Source organism: Pimephales promelas, chromosome 4, assembly GCF_988280905.1.
Source record: "Pimephales promelas chromosome 4, fPimPro1.hap1.1, whole genome shotgun sequence".
Classification (NCBI taxonomy): Eukaryota; Metazoa; Chordata; class Actinopteri; order Cypriniformes; family Leuciscidae; genus Pimephales; species Pimephales promelas.
This window is the reverse complement of record NC_142772.1, coordinates 34111618-34126159: the sequence shown is the minus strand read 5'-3', so window position 1 is coordinate 34126159 and position 14542 is coordinate 34111618. Positions and strand designations below refer to the sequence as shown.

Here is a 14542-nt window from a genome sequence, read left to right as displayed (position 1 = left end):
CTTCCCTCTTTCTCCCTCCCTCCCTCTCTTCTTCTCTCTCTCCTTTTTTCTCTTTCCACCTCCTTTGCTGTGAAGTACTAGCACATAGTAAATCCCTTCAACACAGAAACCTTATGCACACATAGTCATGTACACGTGTACTCTCTCTCATATGATATACACACAGTCATGTAGGGCCTACCATTTCTCTCTCATACATACTCATTTAGACACTCATTCCTGTTACCCAATGTTCATTCCTGTTACCAAGTGTTCATTCCTGTTACTATTTTTTCCTTTTTCTAAAGAAATAATGTTAAACCACTGTTTTTATCAGTTTTGTTTGTTCCATCTTTTATACATTTGTTTAATAAATTATTATTATTATTATTATTATTAAATTATTAAAACAAATTATAAACTTGAGGCTTCAGTTTTCGAAGTGAAAAAATAGCTTTGTGTTTTTTATTAAAGTACACCTTGCCTTAATATATAGTGATTTTTTTTGTCACAAACATCAATTATTTGAACATATATATCTCAAAATAAACACTTTCTTGAGGGGAAAACAAAGGAATTAATAGACATGCTTTTTAAATGGCTCATGAGTTTCGGCAACAGGACTGAGAAAACATGCATTCATCTTCAGCTTAGAAACCTCGTAAAAATTTATAAAGATTAATAAAGTTGCCTGAGATTGACCAATGCACATGAATAGTTAAATATGTGTAGTAATAGATTCAATTTTGAAAAAATAAAATAAAATTAAAGTCTAATTTTGAAGAGTAATAACAAGCAGATGTCACCCATTCGGTGGAATGGCTCAGTTATTGTTTTTGTTTCTAATCAGGCTACTTGTACGGTTGACGGTTGGGCAAGTAAAATTCTCTTTTACTTGTCCCTTCACAAAATCCACTTGTCCCAGACAAGCGCTGTCGAGCCATGAATTATCCTCTTTTTTTGTATTAATGTGCCCTCATAGATCTTCCTTCTCTCCTGCAAGGACATCTCCTCTCATCTCTGATGACGTGTTTACTGGCGCGAGGGCAGGACAACTCACTGACATTGAATATTTTCATCTGTTTCTTAATTTAAAAAAAAACTCACATGATATCACAGCGATAGCAAATTATAACCATCCATTCAATTCCAGATGAACAAAAAATAAGTCCTGCACTAAAAAAAAATATTGTTCAAGAAGCCGTTTCACTCAGATATATCACAACTATCACATTTTTAATTAATCTCATAATTCAGAACGTCACAATCTTCATGAATTTTACAGAAAATCACATTACAAAACAATCTGACTTTTTAAAAGGTCAATAGCTCTAAACGTTTACACTATAGCATCCTTACGCCTATTTCTTAAGGACAGAAAAACTCTTTAGAGCATAATGATCAAGGGTAACAACATAATTTGGTAGCATTCTTTTGGTAGGATCGAATCAGAAAAAATATAGTAGCTATAAGAAGGGCTGAAAAGAGGAAAATAGCAGCACGCCAGGCATCTGGGCGCAGTGCTTTTCTCAGTAACACATTTTCTGCAGGCAGCAAATTGCTTAAACTTAGCATGTAGCCAAGGGACCAGCCAACAGAGTTGTCTTCAGCCTGCAAACCAAAGTTACATGTTGACATTGGCTTCACAGCATATGATAAGCCTAAAACTGCATATAGAGCTGTCTTCATGAGGGCTTACTTTCCCCTGAAAGGAGATGTGTGGGAAGGAGAGATTACTGAAGCCATATCCATTGATCAGTAGAACCCGCAGAAGAATGGAATCTGTACAGTAATCCCTCAAATGCTCTGCCTCATCAGGAAACATATTCTGCATCTGACAGAAAGGAAGTTAGAAATAGATATTGCCTGCGGGAACACTTAAAATGTGATCACATTTAAATTTAATTAAAAAACTAGGCTTAGGAATTATTTGCTCTGACCAGTCTGGTAAAATACTTGACACTGTTGGATTGAATTCCATGAACACCTAAAACAGCTTATATTGCATCAATTTGTTAATGATTCAAAAACATAGACTACTACATGTTTTATAGAGGAAAAATGCAAGTTCTCTTAAAATGTAACGTTATTTGAACTCAAAGGGGTGGTACCTCCTGAAAGCTCATGTTGCAGACGACACGGGCAGCATCCTCTAAATCTGCTATAGATGTGATGGTGATGCCTGCAGCTCTTTGGAGGAACAAATGAGTGTAGAAAAATGCAGAAAATGCCTGTGCCAAATAAGGAGAGATGGGAATCGTAAAGCATTTAACAATTTTACAGTGTTTGATTCACGGGAAGAAAAAAAAACAGCTCATAAGAGACATTCATTCGGTAGTTGGACCACATTGGTTGTTTTTGATTCAATAAAAAATGTATTATTACTTAGAGTAATTCATTAAGGAATTATACTACACTGGTTGCACTCTATGTTTTTGATGCACTAAAAAAACTGACTCATTTGCGTGAGAATCAGTTTACAGTGGTTGTATGTTTTTGATGTACTAAAAAGAACCAATTCATTAGATTGATTCGTTAATGAATCAGACTACATTGATTACACTCTGTTTTTTCTGAATGACACCTGAAAGATTGATTCATATGAGCCAGGTTCTTTTTTCAGCAAAAATAGACTGCAATCAAATCAATGCAGTCTGATTCACAAATGAATCAATCTAATGAATCAATTATTTTTAGTGAATCAAAAACATACAGCACAATCAGTGTCATCTGACACCTGAATGATTGATCCGTATGAGTCAGGTTCTGACGACACTGATTGCGCTGTATGTTTTAGATTCACTAAAAATATTTGATTCATTAGATTGATTCATTTGTGAATCAGACTGCATTGATTTGATTGCACTCTGTTTTTGCTGAAAAAATAACCCGGCTCATATGAATCAATCATTCGGGTGTCAGACCACATTGATTGCACTGTATGTTTTTGATTCACTAAAAAACTTTGTTACTAACGTAAACCCGGTTTTCTGATAACATGAGTGAGGTATCTGACTATGGGAAACACCTTCAAGTGTGACCGATCCTGGAAGCACCAATAACAACACACCTGTCAGTTGACAGAACAATCACGACAGTGATGTAGGAGTCCCACCTCCACAATTTATATCGCTGCTTGCCTTCATTCTCAGCATATCTCTTCTCCGTGCAACTGCGAGGAGGGAAGTGTGGTTAGACACCTCACGTAAGTAACCTAAAGTTCTCTTTCAAACATTGACACACTATAAAGATCTCCCGTATTGCAGATATGCTGTCCGAAGAAGGCATGTCAATTGGCTTTATGCACAGCTACACTACTTCCTGAACTTCAGCCAGCTCCTTTGTTTCCTGTCAGCCATTATTGGACAAACTGATTAATCCAGGTGTGCTTGACCTCAGTAATCACAACAACAATAATCAGACACACCTGGATTGATCAGTTAGTCTAATAATGGAAGACAGGAAACAAAGGAGCTGGCTGAAGTTCAGGATGTAGTGCAGCTGTGCATAAAGCCAATTAACGCAGTGTGAGACGATCGCAGCATCGCTCAAACACATTCCATTTCCGATCATATGCAGAGCGCATGAAGCCCTTTTCACATTCTGAATATCTCAATCACCCTCACAGGCAAATCCATTACACTCAAATTAAACCTCTTTTGGGACAGTTTTTCAAGCATTTTTTCTATCTGTCTCTACCTCCTGCCGTGATAGAGCGTAGAGGAGCAGATCGTCCAAATAAGCTGACACTCTGAGACCCGCTATTCTCAGGGAAGTCAGGGCTGTTTCGACACATTTGCTGAACACTCAGGGCTAATGAGAGCCGGAAGGGAACTGTCAAAAATGTATAGGCCCCGATAGGCAAACCTAAAGAATTTTCTGTGCGCCTTCTGCCTGGATTCACATGGGAAATTTATATTTGTTTCACACACTGTTAACTTTGCTATCCCTCCTCTTTCTTGCATAGCCCCGTGGGTTGAGAGGGAAGAAACAACATGGGGGGCACTGGGTGAACTAGTGCAAACTCTCCAGCCTGAGAACTGTTTTCATTTGAACACTGAACTTGAATCAATCTCTGATGCTTCTTTGCTGGAGGGGGAAAACAAGACTTTTGTGGTATGGAGAGGGGTGCTACAGAGAGTGCTGTTGCCCCTCTTTTGACTCAGAAACAGACCACTGCTTTAAGGTCTCTTGCCTGCAGCCACAAGCAAAGCCTTACCTCTTTGCTGTGGCTGTCTTGTTCACCTCTGCCTGTATTGGGATTTTTAGGTTCTGGACATATATCGTCCATGTAAGACTTGCCCAGTCGTTCCAATTACAGTTTCCGATAAGGGGTGAAGGTTTCTGTGCTTTACGGTCTTTATTTAGTTCCAATTAAATTTTATCTGACTCGATTTTATTATGACCAAGAATTTAGGTTGGAATGCCAATGTTGTTGGTTGAAATGTATTTTTTATAATAGTTTAGCTACACATTATTCTATTCATCTTTTTACTTTATATTTTAACTGTTCATTAGGAATCTATGTCACTTCGAGGTCCACGTGAGACAGAGGTAAATTGCTAATATCTTAGATGGTCGCATTCACGCTTACTCTGTACAAGATATTTTGTAAAGCCCCCATGGATCTGTATGCACTTTAATTAAAATAAGATTCTCTCTTAGTCAGAGGTCATGGCCAGAACTACAGATATAAGCCGACCAATATGCAGTAGCTTTGGTGTGGTCATACCATTGGTCATGGTTTCCCACGTACACTTACATTAAAACAGAGAAGGCTTAACCTATTTTGGTTGGTCGAGCAACATTTTTCTTTACTAAACACAAATTCTCTTTTTAGTTTGTATAGTCCAAGTAGGCTATACTTGAATTAGTGCCAAATATTTGGCGAAATTCTAAAAAACACTGTTGGTGTGCCCTATGCTCCACTCAAAACTGGACGTTAGTTAGTTTGATGCAGATTTGCCATAACTTACGCATTTGCTTAATCTACTTGGGAAAATAATTTTAGGGTAAGTCAGAATAAAATCAAATGTAATATCCCACCAATTACATAATCAATTCAAAGATAATCAATACAAAACATCAAATGCTCAGAGATAAAGTGTAAAAGATGAATACCTAACTCAGGAAAATATTATACATAATGACGCCAATTACAAATTACGCCAAGTCTCTTGAGACATTTCTTTATGTACTGAGAGTTCAAATGTTAATTTCCAGAAACGTCCTTTGTCTTCTCGGGGAGTGCTCGTTCCTCAACCAGTCGGCCCGACATTATTTAATTTCTCAAGTCTAATCCATTACCTCTCCCTAGATATTGACCCTTCTTTCTCCGCGGATGGTAGCCTACAGAAAAACTTGGATCCTCCTTATTTGCGGCCACGATTCGCATTCTGCACTCTAATACCCTTAACGGGAAAAGTTAGAAGAATATATTTTAAAACAATATAATGCAAGTGAAAACGATATACTTACCATAAAGTTTCCAGTTATGTTTGGCTGGAAGACTCCATCAAAGGAGCATTTGGAATAAGAACAGTGGTTAAAAGAGAAGAGATGAGAAACGTTTCCCATGCATTGATTGTAGTTTCCAGTGCCCTTTATTTGCAGGTTGTCATCAGATTTACAGGGAGTTTGTCTTTTATTGCATGGAGTGTCAAAGACACTGCACAGCTTAATGGACTGATCGTAATCTGCAGGATAGCAAGGATGCACTATGGAGCTGTTTGAACCCTGAGTCTATAAGACACATAAAGAAAGAGTAAACATCAGATATTATACTCTAAATGCGATCAAATCACATCGTCTAATGGTAATTTAAACAACCAGTCAAAAGGGTTACACTTTGGATCACACACCGTGATCAGATGTGCCAGCAGTTTGAGTAAGAACTGGTCTCGGCCATAACACAGAAAACTCTGAGTGTAAATCTTATAGTCTCGTCCGTACAGCCTCAGTTTCATCAGATTGTCTTTGTTCTCCACTGTTTGTTCAGTCACAAATGTGATCTGAGTAGAAGCTCCACCTAAGTCCAGCGCACCAACAGTGTCTCTGCCCGGAGACAGCCACTGACCCACAAAACCATACTAGAGAAATGAAAGATAATGTGCATAAAACATACAATTATACAGTGAAATTATCAATAAATTAGTCTCTGAAATATGTCTACAAAACTTCAGTCTATACCTTGATAAATTTTTCAAGTAGGTAGTTGACTGTGACCCATCCATAAGCTCCCTCCTGTTGTCCACTTAAAATAGTGGCACCTTTGAAGCTGAATGGGTAGGTCTTCAGTTTGTCTCCCACTTCCTTCAAAACCTCATCTGACTCTTTGGGTTTAGAAATGCTGTGTGATACGACAATCAAGTATATTAGGTATGTGTGATCCATTAAGGAGCATTCCACTCTATTTAGAATTTTTTTTCTAGTACATATGATGTGAAACAGCCTTGCTTTGTTGTTCTATAATAATTAATTTGTATGAGTTTTATTTGAAAAGACTCTATACCCTTAAAGGGCTGGCAAAATCACTATGGATGGACCTCACCCCTCACATCCAGGCCATTTCTTCTTTGAACTGTTACTGTCTGGTCAGTGCTACAGAGAACTGAGCACCAGAACATTTTCTTTCCCCAGGCCTCATATTTCCCTCATCTTCCTCATGAACAGTTGAGGAAATAAACTGTCAATTGGCCAATAAATGTGTGTAATACAGAACACTATTTTACTTATTAGTTTAGCACACCATACCTCTTATTTACATTCCCTTACATTTAATTACATACCTGTACACATTTTGTATATTGTGTATTATAATATTTTTTGTCGCTGTCATTCTGTTTGTGCACTGGAAGCTTCTGTCAAGTAAAATTCCTTGTATGTGAGAAAACTTGATTCTGACTCACTTCAGTAGCCTCATGCCTGCTGTGGCCCCGAGATACACAGGAGTGAGTTCGTGTCTCGACTTTGGGATCTCTTGCATAGCCTTTTCCATGCATTCCGCAAGGCTACGGGCTGCCCCTCCTCTGACACCTGCATAACTGGAGATCCCACCTCCTGAGTAGGAGAAATCAAAAGCAAACTAATGAAAGTGAACCAAATCATTTTATTCTGGAAGGGTTTTCCTTATTTTTTAGATGGGGCTGAGGAAATGGGACAAGTTTTGGGTAGTTCACCCCAAAAATGCAAATAATCACATAATTTATTCACCCTCAAGCCATCCTAGGTGTAGGTGACTCTTCTTTTCAGCCAAACTCAATAACAGTAAATGGTTTGGTAAATGGTAACAGTCTTTTCACTGTTAAGACAAAGAAAATTATCAGTCATCAATCATTGATGATTTTATTCACCTGTTACTCAATTAATAGCTAATTTAATTATTGTATACTTCCTGTTTTGTTTTGTTTTTTGTCTGGTCTCGCCTTTGGGAAGACTGTTTCCCATGAACTATTCAACTTTTTACTATATATCTCTTGACAACAATACTCTTTCCTTCTTTTTCCTCTATAATTTTTATTGTCTACTCACCCTTTACATGACACTCGCTGTGTTGACTGACTATGCCGGTACCGTTCTGCTTGTCTGCTGGCCATTTGTAGATGAACATGGAAGTATGAGTAGATCCAGCATCCAGGACTATTCCATACTGGGGGCAAAAACCGAATAGAAGCCAAACAGTATAATAAATGCATACAACAAGTAGCCTAAAATACGAGTGCCATCATTCATTTGTGAAGTTGTAGTTTGAGCCTTAGTGTTCTAAAGTGTTACCCAAAAATAAAACAGTTGTCTTTAGGTCAACTGTTCTTTCAAACCAATTAATCTATTCTTATTCGCAAGCATCTATTTAATGTTTCTGCTCTGTTTGTGGCTGGAGCAACAGCAATCATGATTCAAAAGCAGTAATTCAGACTGTCAAAAGCAGTAATTCAGACTGTCATAAAAGCTGCCGGCTGCGATTCAGTGGCTGTCTACCACGTGCTAGAAGATTCATCTTCCTCTTGGCAGTCAGAGAAGAACTTCTTTTCTAAAATCAAATCAGATAGCTCAAACATTCTTTGCCTGGACTGCCTTGTGTCGGTATTTGTCAAATTTGTAGCCTATTTCACTAATGAATAGCAAAAAATACAATTACCATGAGCTGAGCTGGTTCTTTGATGTCTTCAAGGTTGATGACGAGCAGAAGGATGCCTATAAATGAAATAAATAGAGTTGCAATAGTGGTACATATTTGCAACTGCATTGTAACCTATTGTAAACAAGAATACAGCGACTTTGCTGACTGACTGTAGTCAGACTGTAGCCAGGACGTTTTAAACACGTGTAACTTTTGAGACGTTAACACTAAACCAACCTGTCAGACCTGTAGGCACGTGAATCATATCATCTGTCTTAAGAACAAATGTTCATTTATGTGAAAAGTCTGACTGGTGGAGTACGTGTGCACTTTTGTGGCAATGACTTTATACTGAATGTTTTTTTTTGTTTGTGTTTTTTTTTATATATATACAGTAGATTAATCTGCAGTCTGTGTGCTGGAAAACGATTCTTGATTCTCTCCTCAAAAACACCCCATAGTGATTTAATATTAAGATCTGGTGACTTTGCAGGCCAGGGAGATTTTCAACTTCACTTTTATGTTCATCAAACCGCACTCTCTGACCAGTTTTGCTGTGTGTATTGGAGCATTGTTATCCTGATACACAGCACCACCTTCAGGGTAAAAAACATTCACATGGTCACATGGTCCTCCAGAGTGATACGGTAGTCCTTAGCTGTGTGAGACCCATCCAGCACATGTAGTGGGCCTAGAGACGTATCCATCCAGCACAATTAGTGGGCCTAGGGATTGCCATGATATTGCAGCCCTAACCATTATTCATCCATTACAGTGCAACAGTCCGGAGGTTCTTTGGGACTTCTCCACATAACTCTTCCAGATGTCGGAATAAAGGGTTTGAATTTGGACTCTCTTTAGAGAACAACTCACGTTTCTCATTGTCCACAGCCCAAGAGTTTCTACTGCTGGTACCTTTGAAATGGTTTGTCACAGTGTCTGGTTGTGTTTCCCTTGTTTATCACTAGAGGTCCTCGTTCTCACGGTGTCCTTTACATTTAACTGCATTTCCCAGCATTCTATCGGTCACTTCACTCATCAGTTCATTGCACTCAGCTGTTCCCCGTTATCATTGTTCCCAGCTGTTCTGTGTTAACCCTGTTTTTGCAAGATTTAAACAACACTGGTTTTAGTAGCCTATGTGTACGGAGTCGTTGTATGTCACTTTCTTTGAGGTCTGTTTTGAAGTTTGTTTGTGGTTTGTTTTTCTTGTTTTGGACTGCTTTATTGGATTTTTGACCTTTGCCTGGTTTACTATGAAATTTGGATTACCCTACCACTAAACTGCTGCAATTGGATATCAGTTCCCTGTGTGTGTTCGTGACATGGTTTGGCAATAGCACTCCAGCCATGAATTTTAATATATATATATATATTTTATATATATATTTTTATCCCTTAAAGGGTTGGTTCACCCAAAAATTAAAATTATGTCATTAATGACTCACCCTAATGTCGTTCCAAGCCGTTGCCTCCGTTCACACACACACACACACACACAAGATATAGATTTAGTCCGAGAGCTTTCTGTCCCTCCATTGAAAATGTATGTGGTATACTGTCCTTATCAAGACATCATAAAAGTAGTCCATGTGACATCAGTGGGTTAGTTAGAATGTTTTGTAGCATCGAAAATACATTTTGGTCCAAAAATAACAAAAACCACGACTTTATTCAGCATTGTATTCTCTTCCGGTTCTGTTGTCAATCCGCGTTCACAAGTCCGCAGTGATGCTGATTAGAGATGCACGGATGGGCTGCAACCGCATCACAAAACTCATCATCCGTCCGCCATCCATCCACACCAATGTTTTTGACCAATTTTTAAAACTGATACAATGCGCTGCTGATGACAGCCGCAAGACTAGAAACCTTTAAGAAAATCAGCAGTGAACTCCGTCTCTTTTCACAATGTAGCCTACATTGTGAAAATAAATTGAATTTAGCATCCTCAGTGATTTTTCACAAACAAGACAATCTATAAGATTCCATCATTGGGCCAATGAGCTTGAACAAAGAAATGTCTTGGCTTTTGAGATATATTTATTGTGTTTTATCACCATTTCCTTGAGGATGTCTGTCTACTGTGTGGGATTCTTCCATAGTTCCATTTGATTTGTCTTAGTGCATACGAGGAGTGAAATGATTTAAAAGTAGAGGAGAACAGTAAATAATTTAATTATAATCCAAAAAGTTTGTGGATAAACAACAAATTTCAACAATTTTCTTTTATTTTTGGCCTTTTATTCCTTAATTAGATTGCACAGATGATACAGGAAACAGTGGGGAGGACAGGGGAAGAGGAGGACAGGCAAGCCGGGAGCTGTGCTACTGTATATGTCAGAGAACTGCACATGTGGCAATTGCTCCGACAAGGAAATAGGCTATATAAAAGAACAAATCTTTGAAATTGGAAATTTAGGCAGGATTTATCAAAGGATTCAAGGATCTTTTTTAATAGCTAGTAGTCTTTAGTTTTGTCAGTCTCACAGGCATGAAAAAAATTTATTAATATTTAGGACAAACAGTACACTAGCACATGCTTTGAGGCTTACAGATTTCATGCTTTGAGGCTTACAGGTTTTTTTCATTCTGTTTTCGTTACCTGTATGTTACTGTTATCTACAAAATCTCTCACAGAACAATTAGTAAACAAACTTTTTTAACATTAAATGAAGTTTTATGTAAACAAAGTTCGGGAGGAGCATGTTCAGGTAATCAACCAATCAACTCAAAGGAAGCCGGTATAAATAAAGCTTCTCTCACCTCATGTCTCACGACAAGTCTCTCAGCATTTGACTCCGCCCTCGTGCCGTCATGTCTGAGTTAGAGCTTTTCCCTTCCGATGACGATTCTCTCGTCGCTGATGAAACTCCATCGCAATCCGCAGATCGTTCCATCTCCAGCCTCCTAAAACCGGGGACGCCAGCTTCCGCGATCCTCTCCGTGCACGCCAAGATGCCGAGGACTCCCCTCACCACCGCCGGCGAGAACCCCACCATCTTCCTCCGCGTCTTCGCACTTTTTGACCCACCCAAACATACCTCCCATAAGGAAGTGGATCGTTAAAGCGCCGAGTCGAGGCCTTATTTATTTCCGACGTTAACTTTTCTCGCAGATCGAAAAAGTAGATTTATATAACTGCCGGACCCAGATCGCTCGCCCTTCAGCGTCTCCACCTTCAGTGCCGGGCTCCGCCCACGCGCCACGTCGCCGCAGACCTTCCGCTAGCCTGGGCCGCGCCCCAGACCCAGTCGCGGAAGGGTTTTTCTTTTTCTTCCAGGTCAAATCTCCTCCCCAGCCCCTCCCACCGTGGCACCGTTAGCTCCAGATCTCTGCAACATCAACATCACATCAGCTCCGCAAATGCTTCCTCTCCCTCCCCATGTCGTAATCCAATCGCCAGGTGGATTGCGGCGATATATCCATCACCTTAAAAAACAACACGCAGGTTTTCATCTCGCACATGTCGTTAGCCGAATTTCGTATTTCCTTTAACCATTATACCGAAGTCACATGCTCTGTTTTTCCCATAGACGGTGCGAGCTCAACTATTACATTTCTATCATAGCGGAGCTCGCGCTGTCGTTTGGGGGTAGTAATTTTTCACTTATCACAAATTATTTTCTGCTAAATGTGCCGTCCATATTTATCAATGGAATCAGTGTCCTTACTGGGAAGCGTTGGACTCTGATCTCCATAATCGCGTGTTTTTCGGGTGCCGAAACATCTCTTGTGTTATTAGCAGGTCCGTAAACCATGCCACCACGGCATGTCCGCAAATTAATCCCTCGATTCCTCCCGGCCCAGCACAGATCCTCGTCAAATCCACAGGCCATGTCCCACGACCAGCAAAAGAGGACCTCTCTTCCGGTGGCGACTTTCCGAACAGAGCCACAAACATCGTGTCCAACAGGCAAATCTGTAACTAGTCAAACGAGGGTAAATGCCAAAGACAACGCCATCGTTATCTCCACATTCGTAATTATTGTGGCGGTGCCCACGCCCGTGTTGTATGTCATGTATAAAAAGCTGTAAAGGTGAGAACTATCTCTCATCTCCAGTGAATATCTCCCGTCTGGCTGGAAATTATTCCATCACCCAGTCGTCAACTTTATAAATTACCTGCTGTCCGGTCTCAGCCAAAGTTTTAAACCTGGCGTAGAACGCCAGCCTGCGAAAAACATCATCTTCAATAATCTTTAGTCTTCAATCTTCAATAATCCTCCATGCAGAGCCTGAAGGGGTAGACGGTCAAAAAAAGAAATAGTATTAGGTTCTATGATCGGTCCGTTCGAGGCCCCCCCCCCCCCCCCCCGTTCGACAAATTTCGCATTAGGCCCATAGGCGTGGCTACAAAAAATTTTCAGGAAAAAAGCGCTCGATAATCGACCTCACAGCTCCTCACAACTCTCCACATCCAAGCATCAACAGTCTCATTCCCCTCGAAGAGTATTCAATTAAAATATCACGACATTGACCAAGCTATATCCATGATCAAAACAGCAGGTCGCGGCACGTGGATGGCGAAAGTAGATATCACTTCTCCTTTGAAAGTAATGCCCATCCACCCAGATTAGTGGCATTTATTCGGCGTGATCTGGCGAGGGAAATTTTTATTTTTTCTGTACGTCTAACATTTTTGCCTAACGTTTACTATGTAGAAGAAAACTCAGAACGAATAGCTACGGGCATACGTCCATCTCGCGAATATGGACATATTCACGCCACATTCACCTATCAGCCGCTATTCCATGGCCAGAGCACAGAGGTCGAAATAATGATTTACCGCACTCCCATAAAACATAAAACGCTTTAGAAATATATCATGACATGCAAACAAAAAATATATTTATTGTGGCTACACTTTAAAAATGGTTTACCTGGTTTTAATAAAAAATTCCCCATGAGCGGGCCCCTATTGGCCGGGCTCACACGTACGTGCATACTCTGCATGCCCAGAAGCTACGCCACTGCGTTGGATCCTTTCCAACAACCATGCAATTCCTCACCTTCTCCATCTGCTCGATGATTTCATAATCATTTCACCTCACGACGCCTTCCCCGCGGCTCACCTCGTCAGGGTGCAAAAAGGCTTCACCGAGCTATATTAGCTCAGGAAAAAATCAAACTTTTTAGCGCCGCCAATCTTACGGACGCTCAAAGCGTTCCGAACGCGAACCCCTCTCGCTGCTTGGCCGCTTATATGCAATGCGCATCATCCCGCAAGGCCGCCCGTTCATCGCGCATCCCCTCGCCCTCTTGTCATCAGTTCACGCGCTGGAAGATCAAATCATCCTATCTTGTGAGTGCAAAAAGGAGCTAAAATTATGGATCACTTTCCTTAATCAAACTGTTCACAGATGCAGCTCCCTCAGTCGGTTTCGGAGGTTATTACCAAGGTCGCTGGTTCGCATCTCCCTGGCCCCCCCAGCTGCTAGACACTCCCAAGTCCTCAGCCTCCTCGGCCCTTTTTGAGCTTTACCCGATCGTCGTCGCAGCTTCCCTATGGGGGAAAAGAATGATCATCTAAAGCTTCCAAATTCATTGCGACAACGAAGCAACCATACATTGCATCAATAAAGGTCGTTCTCGCTCACCTGTAATAATGCCACTCCTCAGACGCCTCATCCGGTTCTCCGCGTGCGATCAGTTCATTATTAATGAAAAACGCGTCACAGGTGTTCTCAACAAAATCGCTGACTCTCTCTCCCATTTCTATTTTCAGAGATTCAGGATGCTGGCACCAGAAGCAGACCCCGTTCCAACCCCAGTACCTCCTTATTCTCTACTAATCTTCCCATAAACCATCCGTTGAAATTCCCTTCTGGTCACGTCCATCGTTTCTATCCTGCAAGCAGTTTCTCCCAGAACAACCCAATCATACTACACCACGTGGAAATTTTTCAAATTATTTCACCTCTCGCATTACCTGCCGTTTCCCGATTTTTCTCTTCTAACCTTTACTTCCTTCTTATTTCACCTCAACCAAGTTAAAGGACTCCAAGCCGGATCCATAAAAAGCTATTTAAGCGGCATTCAATTCTTTCACAAACTAACTTATGGTAAGCCCGCCCCTGCTATCAATAACTTCCAAACGTCCCTTCTCATTAAAGGAATTCAAAGAACTCACCCCACTCGCCCGGATACCAGACAACCCATTACAATTGATATACTCGCCAAATGCATTTCATCACTCCGTCTAGGATACCACTCCACCAACACAGCGCGCACATTAGAAGCTATGTTTATTTTAGCGTTCTTCGGCTTCTCCGTTGCTCAGAATTGACAATCACATCCAATTTCAATCCAAACATTCACCCTACCATTTCAGATTTGCAGATCGTGGATAACGAAACTATATCTTTCTTCATCAAACAAAGCAAATCAGATCGAGCTAAAAAAGGTCATTTTGTATATATTTTCAATCTGCCGACTCCCATT

General features: G+C 40.4%; 1 protein-coding gene across 4 annotated transcripts; it reads right to left on the bottom strand.

The window, feature by feature from the left end:
* Positions 1 to 1198: 1198 nt before the first annotated feature.
* On the bottom strand, positions 1199 to 12350 carry LOC120469652 (ectonucleoside triphosphate diphosphohydrolase 2). 4 transcript variants are annotated; one of them, XM_089130325.1, is made up of 10 exons: positions 10865 to 12350; positions 8117 to 8172; positions 7510 to 7627; positions 6888 to 7038; positions 6169 to 6328; positions 5841 to 6068; positions 5458 to 5721; positions 2091 to 2210; positions 1679 to 1813; positions 1199 to 1590 (listed from the first exon to the last, which is right to left on the bottom strand). In XM_089130325.1, the coding sequence occupies exons 2-10, from the start codon at positions 8117 to 8119 to the stop codon at positions 1381 to 1383; spliced, it is 1389 nt and encodes a 462-aa protein (XP_088986451.1). In that variant the 5' UTR covers positions 8120 to 8172; positions 10865 to 12350; the 3' UTR covers positions 1199 to 1380. The 4 variants fall into 4 exon arrangements, with proteins under 4 accessions (XP_088986451.1, XP_088986450.1, XP_039514698.2 ...); XM_089130324.1 differs by lacking the exon at positions 10865 to 12350 and adding an exon at positions 8972 to 9072; XM_039658764.2 differs by lacking the exon at positions 10865 to 12350 and having other exon boundaries at positions 8117 to 8313.
* Positions 12351 to 14542: the final 2192 nt, after the last annotated feature.